Source organism: Euprymna scolopes, chromosome 26, assembly GCF_053919585.1.
Source record: "Euprymna scolopes isolate OS-2025 chromosome 26, ASM5391958v1, whole genome shotgun sequence".
NCBI lineage: Eukaryota > Metazoa > Mollusca > Cephalopoda > Sepiida > Sepiolidae > Euprymna > Euprymna scolopes.
Genome location: NC_136507.1, coordinates 31,105,063 through 31,128,065, shown reverse-complemented (window position 1 = coordinate 31,128,065; position 23,003 = coordinate 31,105,063). Strand labels below are relative to the sequence as shown.

Here is a 23,003-nt window from a genome sequence, read left to right as displayed (position 1 = left end):
GAGAGGGAGATGAACGATCACCTGAATTCTTAAATACAGAGCATACTGATGAGATTTTCTATGAGGTTGGGAAGCAATTCTTCTTAAGACAACAGTTAAATAACTGTAAGTATGTGCGCTAGTTCTGGTTGAAGTTTTTTGAGCACTATAGTTGGAATGCCGTCAGGGCCAGTTGCTTTACTGGAATCAAGGTTTTTGATTGGATTGACAACATCACATACAGATATTTGTATGTCACATAGCATGTTTTCAGTTACATGAGGAAATGCTGGGGGTTGACGGCCTTGGTTATAAAGGGTAGAATTAGCTGTAAAGTTCTTGGCAAAGAGTTGTGTAATATTTGTGTAAAAAGTTTTATAGTAAACACAAACCTCTTTCTATATATATATTTATGTATGCGTATATATATATTTGTTTAAAACATTTTTGCCTACCAAACTCCTGTCAGTTTTTGGTCTACAGACATGAAACTTCATATATTGGATATTCGACCCCATGCGAAACTTTATATTTGGGTTTAGCCGGGAAAAATCTGTGCGAAAGTGTAAAAATTTAAAAAATAGAATTTACCAGGTGAAAGTCGAATGACGGTATTACAAATATGCATGCGTAACGGAATAGCTATTGGTTCAGGTTTTAATTTTTTGCATTGCAACAAACATGTATTCATAGTTCAGGCATTAATATCAAAGGGAAAAAATAAATCGTAAGCTGGTTTCGATTTTTATTGGTGGCGCACCTCATTTTTTTTTTTTTTAAACTTTTTAAATCATTACTATTTATTGAGTCCAATATAATATAATAATAAATATGAAATCTGCATTACTCAAAATATCATATTTAAGTATTTTTATGACCGGGCAATGGCGGGCGACCTGCGAGTATATAATATAATGGTAATAATAATAATTAAAAAAATGGTTATGCTAATAATGAAAAATAAATTACAAGTCATTTTTTAAAAATTTTTTAATCATTACTATATAATATAATAAATACTAAATCTGCATTAATCAAAATATCATATTTTATGACAGAGCAATGCCAGGCGGCCTGCTAATCTAACATATACTACCAAATTCATTTTGTCAGGATGCAGAAAAAGATTTTTAGAAAAATTATCAAGTTCATCTTTTGAACAGCCAATGATGAAGTTGTTTTTCGATTAATCAATGAAAAATGTTTACTTTTTCCTGTTTCAAAATATTTCATTTTGATTAATTATTTTTCATATTACAAAAATGAACTTTAAGAATTTCTTTATTTTTAATTTTCTTTATTAAATACAGAAAAAAAAAAACGTTCATCATGATCAAAGTTTTTTTTATTTTTTTATTTGAAGTTGGTAAACTTTTTCATTGGTAAACTTTTTCATCGGTAAACAACTTCATTATTAGATGTTCGAAGGATAACTTTATCATTTTACGAAAAAATCTTTCATTTTAGCATCCGTACAAAATGAATTTGCAGTATATATTAAATTTCTGGAAAAAAGTGAAGTTTTTTTTGTATCAAAAAAAAAAAAATTGTTTCTTTTTTTCTACTGATCATTTTAGTGTCTTAAATCGTTCTAAATTATCTGCAACAAAAAATTCCTTAGTAAATGCTAGTTACCTCCCTTAACAAGCGCACATAAAATTTTATGTACTTACATAAAAATAATATATATATATTTACGTAATTTTGTTGTTGATTTTTTTAAACGATATTAAGGTTATCGTCTCCATCTTGGAGATCCGGTGTTTTCTTAGAAAGTCGCCCTCTTTTTATTTGGACGTATTTATTTATTTTTTAAAAACAGTAATCTACGTACACGCGTGTTTCAGGGCCCTACCCTTCTTCAGCATAGCTTGTCTGTTGTTAGGACTCGACCCCTGGACCTTATGTATTTCAGTACAGCATCTTAATCCATCACGCTATGATGCCATAGACAATTTACTGCTTAGTTTTTATCGTTTATCTATTTACGTAATTTGTTGTTGATTTTTTTTTTTTTACTATGTAAATAGATAAACGATAAAAACTAAGCAGTAAATTGTCAGTAAATCATAGCGTGATGGATTAAAACGCTGGACTGAAATACATAAGGTCCGGGGTTCGAGTCCTAACAACAGTCAAGCTGCGCTGAAGAGGGGTAGGGCCCCGAAACACGCGTGTACATAGATTACTGTTTTTAAAAAATAATAAATAAATACGTCCAAATAAAAAGAGGCCGACTTTCTAAGAAAACACCAGATCTCCAAGGTGGAGATGATAACCTTTATATATATATATATATATATATATATATATATAAATGAAAATAAAATTGAATAAATTACAATATTTATCGATCCATCAAATTCAAACAAAGAATTATTATAATAAAAAAATCCTTAATTCATGAATTTTCAAAGATACACTCTTTTCATCTGAAGATACTGCTGGCTGTCTAAGCAAAAATACACCAGACATTGATGTTATAGTTTTTTTTTATTTTTCCCTTTGCAAAACCAAATCGTTTCAAATTTATTGGAGCAAAAATTTATGCAAATAGAAAAACATACGTTTGTTAATAAATATTCTTGCCTCCGTTTTCTTTTTTTTTTCTTTATAGATATTCATTGGTTTAGGTTTCCCTTATGAGGGTCCAGCTCCTTTAGAAGCCATTGCGAATGGTTGTGTATTTATAAACCCAAAATTCAATCCTCCTCACAGTAGTAAAAACATCCCTTTTTTTAAGGGGAAACCAACTTCAAGAAAGGTAAGTTGAACAAATTACTTTTTTTTTTTTTTTTTTTTTGCTGATATTTTTTTCTCAATATTTTATTTAAAAAAAAAAAAAGAAACTGATCCCTGGATTTACTTTTTGAGTCTCATATTTTGGACAAGTACGCAAACATTGCATCTTTTTAGCTGACTAGCAAAAAGACTGAATGAGAAACCCATGGTTTAAAATATAACAGTGAATTTAATTTTGTGGTAGAAGAAACTACTCGCACAGGCATAAGCGTATCTGTTTGGTCTGTCAGGTGACTAAAAAAGCAGAAAGGAAAGGAAAATTTTGGGTTTGTAGATAAATTCTTTTTAGATGTGCCATTAATTTGCATATAAGAGGAATAGCGTCTTGAAAGAGGACAAATTTTTTTTTTTTTTCTACATGGGGGTCACCACTTATCAAGGCCCGAAGGCCACTCAGGGATAAGGGTTATTGTGTGTACTGTAATCAATGAGATAGTATTGTAGTAATCATTAGTATTGGGGGTTTTGATAGAGTGTCTTACTTAAGGGGGCGGTTTGTCAGGAGTTTGTTTATGTTGGACTTGAAGACGTCCAAGTTGTAGTCAGGTGGGAAACAGGCAAGTGGCAGAGAGTTCCACTGGCGCGCAGTTCTAAGAAAGAACCTTTGCTCATGGAATCTACGTTTGGATTTAGGCACAGATAAAGAGTGGGGAAAATTGTTGACAGTAGTTTCAGCCAGACGGGTGTTTCTCGTAAAAGATTGGCAAGGGGGTGGGGATGAGGGATTGGAGCTCAGACGAGCACCTGCCATGGAAATAGCGATAAAACAAAGACAGGCTCGCAACGTCTCTCCTGTGGGAGAGAGGTTGCAGGGAAGAGAAAAGGGCATCCCCCACTAAACCACAAAGTCTATGGGGAGGATAGAGAGTTGAGTGTTTGACATTTAAGAAGAAACATCCAAGTTGAGATTTGTTGGTGTTGCAAATTATGGTTTACGTTGAGAGGAGTTCTGTCAGTTTTTGTTTTTTACTTACATACTCTTACATTCTTGTGCTCCTCCAATCAACCTTTTGGCATTAGTTCCTTACTAAAATCAGATCGGCAGAGTTTGAAGATGGCTTATTCTGTGTCAGTTTGAAGTATGGTCCAGTTTAGTTCTAAGATGTCCACCTTCCCAAGCTTTACCATCTGACTCTATGAGAAGAGGTAATTTAATTTCTAATTGCCTAACACAACTCTATTATGAAATGCAGACAGGACTACCCAGATAATTTTTGTTCAGCCAGAGTGCTCTTCCCTTCAAACCTCACTTTTCCCAACCTTGTGTCACATCTTCCCACTGAGAGAAGATACAAATAACTCCCCAGCCCATTTCTATCCTTATTTTTTATATTTAATGTATTCAATTTTGGGGATGGGGCCAAAAGGATGTAGTTAGCATTGATTGGATGAGAAAGGATGCAAATAAAATACCCAAACCAAAGGCATGTTGAACAGGCTTCCTCCAAAGGAGGAAGTTTCATGGGAATACCAAATTCACAAGCGATCCGCTGTCGCTTGTGAATCCCCATCAGATGAAACGACAATGTGAAGTTTTTTTTTTAAGTTCTTGCAGGAAAGTTAACGTTCTCCTGCATAAAGTGCATGCTATTACCAACTAGTCACCCATTTGGTACTGACCAGGCACAATGTTGCTTAACTTTGATGATCTAATGAGAACCAGTGTGCCAACCTAATTATGCAAGTGAAGTGACTTTAATTGAAATGAAATTAATATTCGGGAGACATAAAAGTGGCGCAAACAGTAATATCAACTGAGATACATCTTGGTTAATGCATAGTCTTTAACCCGCTAAAGCACACCTGACATTTTCAATAATTAATGAGGAACCTTATGCACTTCTGCTCCAAGCCCTGAACCCCATATTATCCTTTCTATTTTTACTATGGCTACTACACTTAGATGTAAGGAAGGGGAGAGAAACACTTCTTTCTCTAGATTTTTTTTTTTTTTGTGGAAATTGCTCTAGACAAAGCATGAAGCCACTTGATGTAAGAAGTGAATAAAATGTCACTTTAAGGTCATAAATTAGCCAATGCGTTAAGGGGATAAATTCTGACCTAGAGAACAGCAATTTGTACCCTTTTGCCAGAAATATAACTCATGGAATGTGAGGACTAAAGGACAAAATAAGGGAAGCAAGAGTTACAAGGGTGCCGAAAGTAAACCCAACGTTCCGTTTTCTACTTTTCTATTATTCTCATGCTATCAGATGATGAATCCTGCATTAGTCACGTGGATGTTCCAAACATGGTTAGTGCCATGGGGTGTTTATACACCCCAATACAAAAATGTTTATAGTGATATTATTTTGTAAAATATAGTTATCCTGATGGTTTAGGATATATCTACAGTTTCTGTTGAACAGTTTGAATCACTTGTATTTTGTTGATATTGATATAAAATATATACAATAAAATCTATATATATAAAAGCGAAAATGTATGTGTGTATGTATGTACGCTTTTCCTCGATGTCCACAAAAGGCTTCTTTCAGAGAAGCGCTTGCTCGGTTCACAACTTCTTAAAACTTTTTATATCATCTATAAATTGTAATATCTCAGAGTTATCCACAGAGCTCGCCTGTCTATTTAATTTTATTGACTTTCAAGCGTTAATTATTCGACATTTCCCGCATTGGCACGCGTTACATTCGGTTTTCGGTATAAAAAAAAGCGAAACTCGACTCTAATCACAGGCCAAAAGCCAGTTGTCTCAAGAGAGCTAAGTAACGTTTGTTCAATGTCGACTTCGTCATATCAGACTGTAGCTTTCATTTCGCTCCTCCTAATAAACAGGGAGCGGGATTTTAAAAACAAACAAACCGATTTATTCACCTCATTCAAAACTGTCCCGCACAAAATCGTAACTGCTGAATACCTATCGCCGTCACATCAATCAAAAACGCGCACCTGTTTTTTTAACACTTTACTATTTTCCAACTGCGCGTCGTGAAGGCTTCGTTTTTTTTTTTCATGGGCACCTGTTTTTTCTTCACATTTCCGGAGTTTTTTTCACATACCCCGAAAAACACCCGGGCAACGCCAGGTACCCCTCGCTAGTAAATTATAAAACGAAGGAAAAATTAAGATAAGATTAGCTAATCTCATAGTTACAAGACTGAAAGAGTAATAAATTGTAAATAAAATAATAATCCCATCAAAACTTATGATAAAGAAAAAAAACCAAAAGATTAATTTCATATTAAATATTACAGAGTAGCCTAATAATACATAATATACACTTATATGTACAAATTTTCATTCCCACTAGAAAAATATAAAAATCATAAAATCATACCTACATTAGTCAGTTGATGTGACTGGACACCCCAGTATGACAAAGCGACGTCTACCTCTAAGGAAAACTGAGATACAAATATAGTTGAGAAGATTCATCTTTCTTAAGGACTGCCCGCCTGTGGAAGTCTGTTCCATAGGTCTGCTTTCCAACTGACTACAATATCATTATTTTCAAGTCCAAGTTCTTGTTCAGCCATCCTCGTAAATAATCTAATTATAACAAATTACTTTTACAAACGATTCTTAGGCAACTGTGCCAATGACTACTATATACACATTAACCCTTATCCTCGAGTGGCCTCCAGGTCTTGATGTGAAGTGACTCCTTTCTTTATAAAAAAATTTTTTTAAATCAAAAAAGAAAAAAAAAAAAAAAAAAATCGATGCAATTTTAAATGACTAATCAGGAAGAAATGGTTTCTGATTGTGGTATGCTGATGCTTCATTGAATTCCCGCTCTTTTTCAGTTGACAAGCCAACACCCGTATGCTGAACGCTACATCGGCAAACCATATGTGTATACTGTAAATATTGATGATTTGGAAAAGTTACGCTCGGTGCTGAAAGAAATAATGACGTCAAACAAGGTAAGGGTGATCAATCAAAATCATTCAGAATTCTTTTTGTACATTTTCTGCATTTTTTTTTTTTCATAATATAATTTAACAAACCTGGGTCTTTATATAAAGTTTGGTATGTGTATACATTTGTATAGGATTCACTCCTAAACTACGTCACTGATCAATATGAATTTTAAAGGACCTTCTATGTGTAAGAGCTATTTTTAGTTAAGTTTAATACAAAGTGGGTAAAAAGAGTTGTGTTATAGTGGTAAAAAGAGGGACATAACTCTAAATAAAGTTAACAGTTATCGCCCTTTGATCTGAGTTACGGCCCTTGATAACTGGAAAGTTTGAGAGATCAGGGAGAGACTAGCAAGATGGCGACATACCAGATACTCAATATCGTAATGTAAATAATTTAATGTTTCTACCATGAATAAAATGGGTTAAAATATAGATAAGCCTGTATATTTGTTATGGTATCCAGCAATCCCGACGTTACATTTCTCCGAACACAACGGGGTGGAAGCCCTTTGTGGATGCTGTAGGAATGGATCCACTCCCTCCAAAAATCACTCCTTACCAGATGCCTTCGTTGGTTTGGCCACACCTTTAGATGACACCCAGATGACTTCATGGAGCAGGCTGAAAAGAAATGTCATGATGGCCAACTCAAAACCCGATTCAGAACAGTGAAGCAGGATGTTGAACTAATTTGGATCCCTCACCGTTTTGGGGTCCATCACTGGAATTGCAAATGGCTTGCACCAGGGGTCTCTAAAACCACGGCCCGTGAGCCAGATCCGCTACGCCAAAGTCTTTAATCCAGCCCACAGAGCTCTTTTTGAAAATGTAAAAATATTCAGGAAAACTTTAAAAAAAAAAAAAAAAAATGGAAATGTTATGTGAAAATACTGTTGCGTTTTTTTTTCTTTTTGTTCAGAAAATGATTAAAATAATGAAGTTTTGGGGAACCGGTTTCACTTAAAAGCAAAGCTACAGAGTAAAACAGTATAAAACACGTCCAGGTCATTTGTTTTTTTATTTTGACCCACGTAACTCTAAAAAGTTAGCAATATGCCCCCCCCCCCCCACTTCAAAAACGTTAGAGACCTCCTGGTTTACACTCATGATAGAAGCAATCTTGAATCGTTGTGCTTGGTCAGCCAGTGTTAAGGACTTGATGAACTTGTTAAAAAGAGCCAGTGTAACTAACCCAGGGTGGATGCCACGGTCATGACCGTGAAGCCCTTTATAAAAATTTATACATCTCTAATTTTTGTAAAATTTTAAGAATAGGTATTAGTAATTTTTTTTTTTAAGGGTTTAAGTGGACATATAATATGGGCATAAACTCCTATTTAAAAATTCAAATCTCTCAAATTAGCATTAAATTTGATCCGTAGACACTAATTATTTAAGATTTCATAAATTTACCTTTTTTGTTCTTAATTAAATCTAAACCTTAAATTTTAGACATTTTCTAAAATCAAAATTATATAAAGGATTTTGATCAAAATTTAATAAGGATTCTAGAATTAAATTAAAACAAATGAGAGTAAAATGGTGTCAAACTGTTCAGGAAATGCATTTTACCTCTCTTGAGGCGAGTATGTTTTTAGTTTAAAATAAAAGCTGAAAAAGTTGAAACATATTCTTCAATAATTCAAGAATAACAAATAATCAAAAATAAAATGGCTGTAACAAGTAAAGAAAAAACTGACATCAAGTTCAACTTTAAATACGTTTAAAAGCTAGTATAAACATGTATTTTGTTACCTTCTTACGCTACTATATGTACGCAGCCAAATTTTAAGAAGCCTTTGTGTGTATATATACCTGAAACAAAGTTTGTCTGATTTTTCAAAGACTCTTACAAAAGTATATTTTTGTAAGAAAGTCTCTGTAGATCAAACACTGACCAAGAGGAGATAACTCTATTGAGTTTAGCTTTTGTGCACGTCACATTGAGTTATTCCCCTTTCGCATTCGTAGCTGATTAACTTTATATACAACCCAGAATGTTTTTTTTTAATGAGTTTCAGCACAAGCATGTGCAGTGCCTCAACTATTAATGATTATCAAATTTCTAAATACACTAGTAGAATACTCGTCCCAGTAATAAAAATAGCTTTAGTTTTAAATTCTGTTTGTTTGTTTTTTCTTTGTAAGGTATGATATGATTTTATTAGCCCTCTCTTCCTAAATGATAAAATCTAAAAAAGAAATGCGCCCACGTTACTCACACTATTACTTGGAATATATATTCCATTAAGTAATAATCTATATATTAATACGATAGCGTGTGTGTTCTTTTCTGTGTCATACTTTCATTTTTTTTTTCTTCTGAGTGATTGTTGTTTCATGTTTATGACCTTCAATTTCTTGTAATAATAATTTTACCAAGAATTCTTTATAAGTCTTGGTTTCGATTTCGATTATAGCTGATGGCACTCAAGTAATCCATTTTTTTTATAAATAATTTTACTAACAATTCTTCATAAGTTTTGATTTCGGTTATAGCTGAAGGAAGTCAATTATATATTTTTTTTTTTCTTCATAAGTTTTGGTTTCAAAGTTGATGCACCTAAATCATGGATATATATTTTTTATTTTTTAAATCACAACTCACAACTTTATAATATATAAAAGCATATTTTACCAGGCTATGCCGGGCGTCCCTGCGAGCTTAAATAAATAGTTCTATAGTTTTAACAAGGGAGCTACAATAATATCACAGAATGTCAACATCAATATATTGCATATGAATGAATTTCTTGTGGAATTTCCACAGGTCCCGTTAGTAATAAACTAAATGGTTAAGGATTTCACCAAGCACATATTATTGATGTTCACTGATCTTTTTTTAAATGTATTACTTATATATATTCCCGTCAATTTCGACGTATGAGATCCGCTACAACAACTAAGTTGTGGTCGGAAATCCATACAGAGGATTTATTTATAATGGTAAAGGCTTTGTGCAGAACCAACCATACTTTTTGGTATTACTGCTAATCTTTGTTGGTGCAGATGACTGCCATAAGACAGAGCAGACAGTAAATCTCAGGTTTTTATATCCGTGTTTCTTCTCTTAGATGTATGTCTTAAAGAAGACTGAGGGTGCATCTCTCCCAGTGGATTAAAGGTACCTTCAGATACCAACCTGGAAATTTCTATATCCCAGCATGTTACATACAGTGCCTAGCATTCACAAATGGTCACCCATCTGATACTAGGAAGGCTTATCATTGCTTAACTCTGGTGATCTGTCGAGAACCTTTTTTTTTTTTTCAATGTGATTATGCCATATATATATATATATATCAAATTTTAGTAATTCAGTAATTTAAAATTTATGATGTGAAATGGTTAAATTTCAAATCAAAATTTTTTTATTATTATGCAAGACAAAAAATACATATCAGTTAATATATCTCCTTAACCTATAGGTTTTCAATGTCTATCATCTCTTACGGAGGAGAAAATCTTAGCAAATATTATAATGGTTTACATCTAATTTGCTAAAAAACAATAAACATAGAAAATTGTTTTTAAAGTTTTTAAATATCATAGAGTAAGGAAAATTAATGAAGAGGATATTGAGTTTCATGGTAAAATCTGAAGTGAAAAGTGCTACCAAATATTTACTGAATATAATACTGAAGTATATATATATATATGTATATAATACGGAAGTGTGTACGTGTATATATATATATATATATATATATATATATCTAGATATATATATATATATATATATATATATATATATATATACACACACACACACACATTAGTCTTGATTACAGAGTAGAGTATTAGTATATTTTAAGTCTACTACACATTGTTATAGGCTAATATATTATGATAATAATGATACTTTATACAATACTAGCTGAAGTACCCGGCATTGCCAGGTTGTATATGACATATTTGAATATTTTGTCCTCGTACATTATAATAAAATAGATTAAACAAAACATAAATTCATAATGGTGAATACATTTTTTTTTTTAATGAAAATCATATTCACAGAAATTTACTATTCTACTGTAAACGAAGTGTCATTTTAAAAGTAATGGGTTACAGAACTGAGAATTTGACCCCTGTCGTTCAAGATTTCCTTAAAAGTATGAACTGTATTTGTCTTCGGTCATGATGGATTTTATTCATTCACGCATTACAATGAATTTTGAACTTCCGAAAACTGCAAAATGTGAAGAAAGGAATTTTACTGAAAATTTAATGATTATTTATAATTCATTATGAAAAATTCTATTTTGTATGAAAACAAACGTCTATTTTGTGTTACAATTTTCTTTAAATTATTTGAATGCAGTAAATGTTTCAGGAAAATTTTCTAAAAAGCAACAAAAAAGAACTACAAACATGCACGCAAAAACTTGTAAGGAAATTTTTATCAAAAAAAAAATACAAAATAATAAAAATGCAAGCGTTCGGAACATTTACATTTTTTTGTTTGAAATTAATATTTTTTCATCTAATCGATAACTGAATAACATATATAGGTATGTTTTCGTATATGTGATGTAACGTCCAAAATTCTTATTTCTGAAAAAAAAAAAAAGAGACGCATTCATCCGGAAACGTTAGAATATTTGTATGAAATTAATATTTGTTCATCTAATCGGTTAAAGAATAAAGAAGATGCATAGATATGTATTTGTATATTTGAGTTAACGTCTGAAATTCTATGCCTTTATAAAAAAAAGGAAAAACGTCTGAAGTTCTTAGTACTTTAAAAATTAAGGAAAACGCATGCATTCAGAAACATAAGAATTTTTGGTACTTGTGCAGTGTATGAATCATGCTAAAATAATAGTGCTATTATCTAGAAAGCCGTTCTTAACATGGGGAGGGGGCTTGTTAATTATTCTGCACTTTCACCTAACAATTTAACATAAAAGAAATACCATAAAATTATAATTTAACTTTGAAATCCTATCCGAAATGTAACATGGTATATACACTGCAAAAACACCAAATTTTTCTTTGAAAGTAAGATTTGTTTATCTATCAGAATAATAATAATAAAAAAGACCCGTCTAGCTGAATCCACTGTGAAAAATTTCCCTCACTCTATATCTGTGCCTAAATCAAAACGCGGATTCCATGAACAAAGCTTCTTTCTTAGAACTGCACGCTTGTGGAACTCTGTTCCGTCTGCCTGCTTCCTTCCGGACTACAACTTGGATGTTTTCAAGTCCAATGTTAACAAATTCCTAATGAACCGTCCCCTTAAGTAAACACTTCAGCATATCTCCACACTAACGTAATGTACTTGCAATAACCCTTATCCCTGAGTGGCTTCCGGGCCTTGATAAGTGGTGATCACTGTGAAAAAAAAAAAAAAAAAAAAGATATATAGATATGTCTGCATATATTTGAATTAATGTCGTAAACGCTTATTTCTTTAAAAATAAAGGAAAAACGCAAGCATTCCGAAACGTTAGAATGTTTGTATGAAATCAATATTTGTTTATCCAATCGGTGAAAGAATAAGAAAAGATATATAGGTATGGCATCGTATATTAAATTTAACGTCTGAAATTCCTATCTTTACAAAAATGCAAAGGAGAAATTATTTTTAAAAATAAAAAGGGGGAGAAGTTATGTAAATAAAAGAAGTTATTTGGAGAAAAAATAAAAACTTATCTCAAGGAAACAGATGTATTGTTAATTTAAAGAAAAAGTAAAAAGAATTTGAATATACTTACAATATTATACTGTCGATTGGCACTTGTATCGATGTCAGATGGAAGAACGTAAACTTTAGAAAGTTTATTTGATTTTTGAGCAAAATCAAATTTTATTTAATTTTGTTTTAAAAATACTGGGTAAGAGAACCTCTGTTTATGTTTGAATAATTGCTTTCATATCAACCTTTCATGTGTTGAAATAGTCTCGTAACGGTGTTTTGATTGTAATAAGCGGCAGACGACAATCTGACTATTTTGATGGGTTTTCTTGCGCAAGGATTTGAAGGTAAATACAAGTTTGGTTGTTTTTTTGTTTTTCTTATAAAAATTTTAGTCACGAAAATTAATTATTCTACTGTAAGCGAAGTGGCAAAGGTAACTGAGTCCATGTATTGTTACCATAGATGTAAAATATAAAGTACATAAGACATTTTATCGGATTAGGTATAAAAAATTTTTTTTAAATAAACCTGTATTTTGTGTCGTCATAATATTCTGTATAAGAAAGTTCTATCAGAAAAATTAAAAGTAATAAAAACGCATGCATTCGGAGAAATTTGCAGTATTTATTTATCTAATCGATAAATAAATATAAATATATATATATATAGTAAGTTATAAAATATATATGGCGATTAAGCTACACTGAATATTCTGCATTTCATCCACTCTAGGACTCTTCAGGCTTATGCGCATAAGCCTGAAGAGTCCTAGTGTGGATGAAACACGGAATATGCAGTATAGCTTAATCGCCATATATATTTTATAACTTACTAACTAGCTCTACCTACGTATTGAGCACTTTTGAAGTAAATACTTAAAGTTTATGCATAAATTTATACTTTCGTATATTAATTTTATGTGAGTAAATGAAGTAGTTATATATATATATATATATATATATATATATATATATATATATAGGGATGTTATTGTAAATGTAATGTAAAGTCTGAAAAAAAAAAAAGCATGCACTCGGAACCTTAAAATTTTTGGTACTTGTGCAGTGGTACAAATTATGCTGAAAAAATAACGTTATTTAGAAAGCCATTCTTAACATGGGGAGGGAGTTTCTTTTTAACAGTTCTACACTTTCACCTAACAATTTAATAAAAAAAGAAAGATACCATATAAATTTAATCTAACTTTAAAATCCTATCTGAAATATAACACAGTCCGTACATTGTAAAACACCAAATATTTCTTTGAAATTACAAATTGTTTATCTAATCGGTCAAAGAATAATAATAATAATTGTTTTCTGTATTAATATATTTTAATTTGTCCATATTTCATATATATTATTATAGAGTTGTGATTTCAAAAGTAAAGTAAAAAAAAAAAAAAAAAGTATTTAGGTGCCATGAGCTAGAACTGAAACTGTAACATTTAAAACTGGTGACGTTACCACTGTACCAACGTGAGACGAATTCAAACAGATTAAAAGTTAAAAATGAATGAAGATGAATGTACAAAATGGTTAACGATTTTTTCAATTTTGACTCATTTTTGACCCTGTTGCAATATTTTGGAGTAATGGGGTATGATCCCACACAGTCGGACGATTCTATTTATAAATGATGCTGCTAAGAACTGACGAATCAAATTAATTCACGTTCTGCTACCAACCAATCAGAAACCAGAATTGCTTCATAAATATTAAACCTTTTCTGGAGCAATTTCACATGTTCTTTTCCCGGGTTTCGACACGGTAAGAATATTTTGTTCTGTGGAACTGTCTACTACAAACAAGTCACCTACCAGGACTTGTGTGTAACAGCGAACCATCTGAAACTGTTCTGAAACTCAAAATGGCTTACACTTCTAGAGACCCCTTATAAAAGACATATAAAAGAATGACCTGATGTTGTTTTTTTGTATTAAGTAAACAACTTGAAGGAATGAAGCATATTTGCGCATGCGTATGAACACAAAAATGTGTTGGCTAGTGGGAATGGACATTTTGCATGTAAATTTGCCGATGTCTGTATGCGATATACATGCATGTAAACAAAGATATTACTTGCTATAAACCATCCTCGGTGCATGAATACTATTTCCTGAGAATTGCAGTGTTATGTGACCAGTAGTTTAAGAGTTCTCTCTAATTCTCTCTCCTCTGATCTTGAGCACGTAGTACAATGGGGTAAGGAGTGGCTGGTTACTTTTAATGCATCTAAAACCAAGCTTCTCTCTTTACATCATCAACATTCTGATCCACATCTGGCATCAATTGAAATGAATGGCTCTCGTCTTCAGGAGGCCTCAAGTTTTGACAAGCTTCTTGGCTTGACCATTACTCCTGATCTTAAATGGAACACGTACATCAAATCTGTTGCCAAGGCCGCTGGAAAAATGGTGGGATCTTTCTATCGATCCGGTAGATATCTCACTGTTGATGCTATTCTCTATCTATATAAGAGCCAGGTACGTCCAAGGATGGAATACTGTTGCCACATCTGGGCAGGAGCTGCTAGAAAGGACTTGTCCTGCCTTGATAGAGTTCAAAATAGACTTCGTAGCCTCGTAGGAGATGTCCTTTTCTCTTCGCTGCAACCTCTATCTCACAGAAGAAATGTTGCGAGTTTGTCTCTGCTTTATCGTTATTTTCATGGAAAGTGTTCAACTGAGCTTTAATCTATGGTACCCCTTGCCAAACTTTCACAAGAAACACTCGTCTAGCTGAAAACACTATCAATAATTCCTCACACTTTTTATCTGTGCCTAAACCTAAACGTAGATTCCATGAACAAAGCTTCTTTCTTAGAACTGCACGCCTGTGGAATTGTCTTCCATTTTCCTGCTTTCCGGCTGACTACAATATGGTTGTGTTCAAGTCTAACGTAAATAAGTTCTTGATGAGCCGTTCCATATAAGTTATCAAATTTACCAAATTTTCATTACTAACAATTACTATATTGTCCAATTTCTACTGTACACTCTTTAACCCTTATCCTTGAGTGGCCTCTTGGCCTTGATAATGTGGTGATGCGTATGTAAAAAAAAAAAAAGAAAAAAAAAGAGTTTACCTGTTAGATATTTACACACACACACACATACATACATGTACTGTTTTATTTATACAATATAAATAAAGTTTCAAGCAAACTACATTGTTATCTTACGTCGGAAATATGTTCTACTTGTGCATTTTATTATGCTAAAATGTTTTAATATGTTTACATATTTTTCCTTTTTATTTTCTGTTTTCTTTAGTTTGAATCTTATATGCCATACGAATTTACCGAAGAAGGAATGCTGCAAAGAATGAACGCATATTTAGAAGGACAAAATTTCTGTTCGTTCCAGAAGACAGCTAAAATATGGCCCCCAGTAAGTTCCATTCAAGTCTTCCTTGGAGAATCGGACAAGTCTTGCAATGATGTCTGCTGGGAAAAAGGTGAGCCATTTACACGTTACATTCATGAGTTTCATGTTTTCCGGGATAAAGATATGTCGGGTTATGCTTGTTTATCTTCCCTGCAGGGAGGCGGTGATGGTTTAGTGATTAACGACACAGACTGACCACCTGGGTATTCCAAGTTCGAATCCAGTTCGTTCTACAAAAATCACTTTTGCTTAGGATGTTGGCAACCTTCACATAGTCCTTCTCGTAATTCCCCAATGTCTTTCTAGAAAGAATTCTGACTAGAAAAATATTGGGGAAACCAATGTCAACAATATAATCCTCGGATTCATGCGGTGATGATGATGGCCACCTCTGCAGGAAGTTAGACACAAAGTCAAGCAACATTTTGAGAAACCCGTGCACTAGATAAATGAACTAAAAAAGATGCCTGACCAGCTTCGTCGGCATTCCCCATTGGGGGCGTCTCAGGTAGATGCAATAAATTAACCCCTTTCTCAAAAGAGAGAAGGTAAAGCTTGCGAAGGTCGACCTCTAAGACTAAACAGAATCATACTTCAGTTCAACAGCAACAAAACCATTGTTGGACTGATTGTCGAAGATGTATCTTTGACCGATACGTTTCTGAATTTTTGAGATGAGGATTTGTTCTTCGTATTTGAATTCATCGGATTACTATTCTCATCAAGGATCAGTGGCTCAGTGGTTAGTATTCTCCTGAAAGTTGAACGTTTAACCCTCAGTGTGGACGAGTGAAAAATACAATTGCAAATTACTTAAGACCTCTATCCAGTCATGGCTGATGGAACAAGAGCATGCTACCACCGTGAAGTAAATAAAGGGTTCCATTTGAAATTCTGTCCAAATTCCTGAGTTCAACAAGATACACATGAAGAAGATCGAAAGTTATATCAACTGAAACGTAAAAATGACACTCGAGATAAGAATAGTGATCTGATATATGTATCTTCGACTGGTACAAACAATACCTACTCATCATCATAAGATTCTATTGTTGGCATTGGTTTCCCCAATATTTTTATAATTAAAATTATCTCTAGAAAGACATCAGGTATTTACAGGAGGGACTATGTGAAGGTTATGGAACGAATGGGTTTTGAACTTAGGACATCTACATTATCAGTTCATCTCGTTAACCACTGAACCACCGTTATCTTCCTATTCAAGTTGTGCCACATAATTATAACGGACAGGGTTTGACCCCAGGGTCAGCAACAATCCACATACCGTCAAATCTTGCTACTATGCCACTCTTGCTATTATACAACTTTTGCTCGGTCCCGACAAAATAAATTTACTATGCCATCCTATAATCTTGCTACTATGTCACTATTGTGTGGTGTGTTTACGAATTCAGTTTTTTTTATCATTCATTTTTCGGATTTAGTCCACACGTTTTTATTTGTTATTATGCCACTGTTTCTTGGTCCTGACGGGTGGCATAGTAGCGGAGACTTGACTGTATACATATATAATTTAATTTATTTTAATTTGTCCATATTTCATATATATTATTATAGAGTTGTGATTTCAAAAGTAAAAAAAAAAAAAAGTATTTAGGTGCCATGAGCTGAAACTGAAACTGTAGCATTCAAAGCTGGTGACGTTACCACTGTACCAACGTTACACGCATATAAACGGATTAAAAATAAACTAAGATGAATGTACAAAATATTTAACAATTTTTTTTCGATTTGGACCCATTTTTGACCCCTACAAAACAATTTTAATTGGCTAAAGACCCATAAAAGAATGACCTGTAAAAAATCCAATCATTTGAGGCTCCTATCGCCGTTCTGCAACGGTTAGTTTCGGAGGAGATAGTGTTTAAAATATGGAGATGGACAGACAGACAGCTGTTTATATATTAGATGAATACAATTGTCTGATTGGTTGGTTTAGTCATATGATCAAGCCTTGACATATTTGAAGAAGTAGGCAGTTGCAGTTCAACATCATACATGTATTATTTAAGAATTGTCGATTATATTACTACTGCCGGATCGGATCAAGTACTATAGCAGAGACTAATCTTGCCGAAGTAAGAGGAGCCAAATTGATTGTACATGTGCCTGTGGACATGGCAGACTTGCTAAGCAACCATTCACAGAGCTAAAGTTGAATTATACAATGCCTGCAACATTCAGTTGACTAGGAGATTGCCTTTTCTCAGTCGAAACTGAGAAGATACTGAGTGTTATGGTGCAAGTACACTATAATAACGAAATTCAAAATTTTAAAAATTGAATTTAAGCGCAAAAAAATTACGAAAAACCGATAAAGCAGAAAAATATTTGACAAAAATTAGCGAAAATAAAAAAAAAACCTGGAGAGTTCCAAGGGGGAGGTAAGTAGCGTGTAACTATTGCCAATTTAAAAAAAAAAATTGTCCATAAGGAATCATAAATATGAGTTAGTTGCCTTGTTTTTAGCATTACTGAGTTAGTTCCCTTATGTCATATCTTCAAAAAAAAAAAAAATAAATAAAGCGAAAGATTTTTACGATAAAAATTGAAAACTCATGTTTTTTTTTTTTTAATAATGCGGTAATATTTAAGTACTTCTGACATGCCAATTCAGTAGATATCATTGGTTTTAGTTGAAATCGACACAAAAAAAATCAGATACCATTATTTTTAATTGATCTTTTTTGTTTTCTGAATTTTACTACGATAGTGTAGATGCACCACAATGCAAATGTATGTAAAACAGGGGAGATAACTCAATGATTTCATCAAGTCATAATCAATGGCAAATCGAAAAAACATGAGAAAACCGATTTATATTTTTTTAATTAAAATTCTACTCTATAATTTTCGATAATTTTTGGTGCAGATACCTATTTTTGTCTGCTAGGTGTGTTTCTGCTGATTAAATAAATCAGCAGAAAAGCTCTTTTTATATACACACTGTTTTGATGCTTGTCCATAAAAATGTACAACTGAAATATTGCAATCATTTCGGATCATAGAAAATTAGTATCTATATAAATGTAAATTTTAACAGAGAATTCATTGAAAGCATTATTTAATAAATTTAATTTGAATATTTAGAAAACAGAATTTCATTTATTTTTTATTATTATTATTATTATTATTATTATTATTATTATTATTATTATTATTATTAAATGATTCAAATTTTCAAATTAAACTTACAAAGATGACCAATTTCCTCTATTCAAAATTCGGGCTGACCATTTTATCGTTAGTAGCAGTAATGGAAAATTAATTTTTTTTCTAATAAAAAAAAAAAAAAAAAAAAAATTAATTCTTGTCAGCATTTGAATATTCTAAGTTCCAGCCCGTTCAGTCCAGTTCTTCCGAACTTGACTCCCATTATCTTGACTGTCGGCCTTATATTGTCTAACTTCATTGATATGCAAATTATATCAAACCATAGTTTTAGACAAAAACAAACTGAATAATAAACAATTACGAGAATTGTTTTTGGCATTAGAAAGTAGGTACAGTTTCTTCCGATTCTGATAGCTTACGAAAATATATCGGCAAGTTAAAATGCAAAATGTTCATTTCAACTTGCCGACATATTTTTACTTCTTTCCACACATGCCCAAATTCAATTAATTTTTTCAAGTCGTTTAATATTAAATATTATCTATCTCTTAATAGCTACATCAGTAAAGAAAGTGGCTGGAGCGCTAAATGTTTGTTTTGATTTAAGCTGATGGCATCGAAGTCATTTTAACTTTTGAAATTAGTACTATATATTAGGTACAATATAATGTTCAATAGAGAATTGGCTCTGTAATAATAAATACAAAATCTGCATGAATTAAAATATATTTAAGCATATTTTATGACCTGGCAAGGCTAGGCACCCTCTTCTTGTCATTTAATTAAAAAAAAAAAATTTATAACATGATTCAGTTTATATATTATTTGTTGTTTTGTTTTTTTTACATAGGAATCCTTTGAGATGAGTAATTTGTTGTATTTATTTATTTATTTCCTCATCTTCATAGTTGTTTGTTGTTTCATCATGTTTCAGCCAACTCATCCTCTGGCCTTCTTCAGGTGATTAACCATGACAGGATAGGAATGGTGAATCTCATAACTATATCGGTCCTGGATATAACCTTAAGTTATATCCGATGGTGAAGCCCCAGCTTGCGGGCTTTGGGGAGTGTGGAGCCACCCTTTAATTGCCATTGTTCTCAGGTCCACTCCGACCCGGAGTGGTAGTACCTGTTAGGGTCCCAAGTATGGGTTAAATAGAAACTGACTTGGAAAAAAAAAACAAAAAAAAAAAAAACATATTCTATTAAAAACTTTTTCTTCAAAATAACTGGATTTGGTATTAAATAACCTGAAAAGGGTTTATATGCCGTAAAACAACCAACCAACAACTCCTAAATCAAATTTTCTGGGCCAGAATCTATTCCATCTAACACTTATCGTTGACAATTCTGTATATGACCTTAAACTATATCCGATGGTGAGGTCCCAGCTTGCGGGCTTTGCGGGAATGTGGAGCCACCCTTTAATTGGCATTGATCCTAAGTCCACTCTGACCCGGAGTGGTAGTACCTGTTAGGCTTCCAACTATGGGTTGAATAGAAACAGACTTGAAAAAAATTTTTCTTCAAAATCTTTGGATTCGGCATTAAATAACCTGAAAAGGGTTGATATGCCATAAAACAAAAACACCCAACCAACCAGAACTGTATCCCCAGCAATTACTGCCTTCTACGTTTTTGGCTAATAAACTGGTTCTGAATAGCGGCGTTCAATTTCTAGGTGAGCATTGTCTGAAAATAGTGGTTTCAATCCTACCCAAAGCAGGCCAGAGGTCTATTTGGCCAAAAACATGGCGAGGCAGCAACTGCGAAAGGCAGTAATTGCTGAAGATACAATTGTGAGACTCATCATTCTTATCCTGTAATCAACCTATCCTTAATCACTTGAAGAAGGCCAGAGGATGAGTCGGCCAAAACATGGTGAAATGATGATGACTATCAAGATGAGGATAAGAGTCAGCAAAAAAAAAAAAAAAACAAATACAAAATGAGGGTTGTTTAACTTGCTATTTGCTTTCTCGCTTCCCCTCAATTAAAAATGATTTCATCCAGAGGCTAAAAGCCATCTTTTACTGACTTTAGTGTGATGGAACAGTCACATTATATTCAACGACCAGGTTGAGAAGGAAGTTCTTGCATCGCTGTTAACCACCTGATGAAAACCAGAGGAATAGTAGTCCAAAATGTCGTGAAACAAACAAATATAAAGATGAGGATAACAGACCACAAGTAAATAAGTAAAAGTTCTTGCGGTTTTTAACTTCAATATTCAGATGAACATATCTCGGCTAAAACAAAAATTTATTAATCAAAATAAGCACTATCAGAATCAAGACACTTTTGCAAAGACAAAACAAGTGTATTTATGCCAGTAAAGTAAAAAGTCTTGCCTTCTGGTGGCGATGAAATCGCTGAGCGCGTTTTTGATATTGCTTAGGTTTTTGAAGCATTTCTCACACAGAAAGTGGTAGCGATGCTTGAAAAGGTGGTAGTCGGTAGGTGAAAGGTCTGGAGAGTATGGCGGATGAGACATAGTTTCGTAGCCCAATTCGTTCAACAGCTGCAAAGTCGGTTGACCAACATGTTGTAGAAGAGAATTTTCTGTCGACTAATGCTGGGTGGTGTTGTTGAAGTTTTTGATGCATTTCGTCCATTTGTTGACATTACTTCTTCACCGTAATTCAGATGAACATATCGCGGCTCAAACAAAAAATTTATTGATCAAAATAAGCACCATCAGGATCAACATTTTTTTCCAATGCAAAACAAGTGTATTTATGCCAGTAACGTAAAAATCTTGCGTTCTGGTAGCGATTAAGGCGTTTTTGATATCACTTAGGTTTTTTAAGCATTTCTCACGCAAATAAATGAATGAATGATTCGGTTTTCTAAATTTTCAAAGTAAATCTTAATGTTTTTTAGCCTCTGTGAATGGAATGATTTCAACTAAATCTGTATTATTAATCTTGATGTTCATTTTCTCATTTTTCAGATCGGATATGTGAGCCATCGTACTTTGAGGACATCAATAAAGTGGACGTACTCACGAACCATTCTGCCGCGTGTACAACAAAGAAAGCTATAGTAGACATTTATTATCCAGCTTTCAACCCAACTATATCCGAGTGCATCCTTCAAATGGATGAACGTTTGTTTAGCTGTGCCGGCAGCAAGTCGCCCCTGATGCGTTTGTGTCCTTGTCGTGATTACATAAAAGGACAGGCCGCGCTGTGTCAAAGCTGTGATAGATGACCTGCTCGATAATGCCTGACAGTGGTGTCATCCTTGTAAAAAATCTTTAAAATATATCTATTTGTGTGTATATATATATATATGTATGTATATATATATATATATATATATAATGTTATGTGTCACTCTTTTTCTCTGTTGATGCTAATGTTTTTGCAGGTAATATCACAAATTATACAAAGGAATTTATTTAGCCCATAAAGATAAGGATAACCAAACAATACCACAAAGTGAAAAATGAGACCAATACATCTTCATTTTGTGATATTCTTTGTTTATCCCTAGCCCTGTGGACTAAAATTCCTTTATTTACTGATATTACCTGCAAAAACTTTAGTATAATAAAAAAGAAAGGAAGCATAATACACAACACAATATTGGAAATTATTTCCAACAATAAAAAAAATATATATATACATATGTGTGTTTATATATATATATATATATATATATATATATATATATATATATATATAAAATGGGATATTGGAGAAACTTATTCTTTATTTGATGTTTTGTTCAATGGAGCATTATTGGTTGTTTTTGTTTTACGGCATATCAACCCTTTTCAGGTTATTTAATGCCGAATCCAAAGATTTTGAAGAAAAATTTTTTTAATAGAATATATTTGTTTTCACGTCTGTTTCTTATTTAACCCATAGTTGGGACCCTAACAGGTACTACCACTCCGGGTCAGAGTGGACCTGGGAGCAATGGTAATTTAGGGGTAGCTCCACACTCCCCAAAGCCCACAAGCTGGGGCCCTCACCACTGGATATAGTTTAAGGTCATATCCAGGACCCCCATTGAGGGACTTTTACCCTCTGCAGGGAGGTAGTCTGCGTATTCTAATGCCCCACCGACAGAGCCGAGCATTATTGAAACTAATAAAATAGTAAAAATTAGCTGGACTACCTGCTGATGATTGCCGTAATTATCAGCTAGTCAAA

General features: G+C 32.9%; 1 protein-coding gene across 2 annotated transcripts in view; it reads left to right on the top strand.

Annotated features, from left to right (window-relative positions):
- LOC145247967 (alpha-1,6-mannosylglycoprotein 6-beta-N-acetylglucosaminyltransferase A-like) overlaps window positions 1-22,181 on the top strand; it is a 322,486-nt gene extending 300,305 nt beyond the window's left edge. Inside the window, exons 15-18 of one of the 2 annotated variants that reach the window (XM_080109617.1) lie at window positions 2,597-2,743; window positions 6,552-6,671; window positions 15,590-15,773; window positions 21,794-22,181. In XM_080109617.1, coding sequence (XP_079965743.1) covers window positions 2,597-2,743; window positions 6,552-6,671; window positions 15,590-15,773; window positions 21,794-22,053 — 711 coding nt within the window. In that variant the 3' untranslated portion in view covers window positions 22,054-22,181. The remainder of the gene's footprint in view (window positions 1-2,596; window positions 2,744-6,551; window positions 6,672-15,589; window positions 15,774-21,793) is intronic. The other variant, XM_080109616.1, reaches the window with a different exon arrangement.
- The last annotated feature ends 822 nt before the right edge of the window (window positions 22,182-23,003 follow it).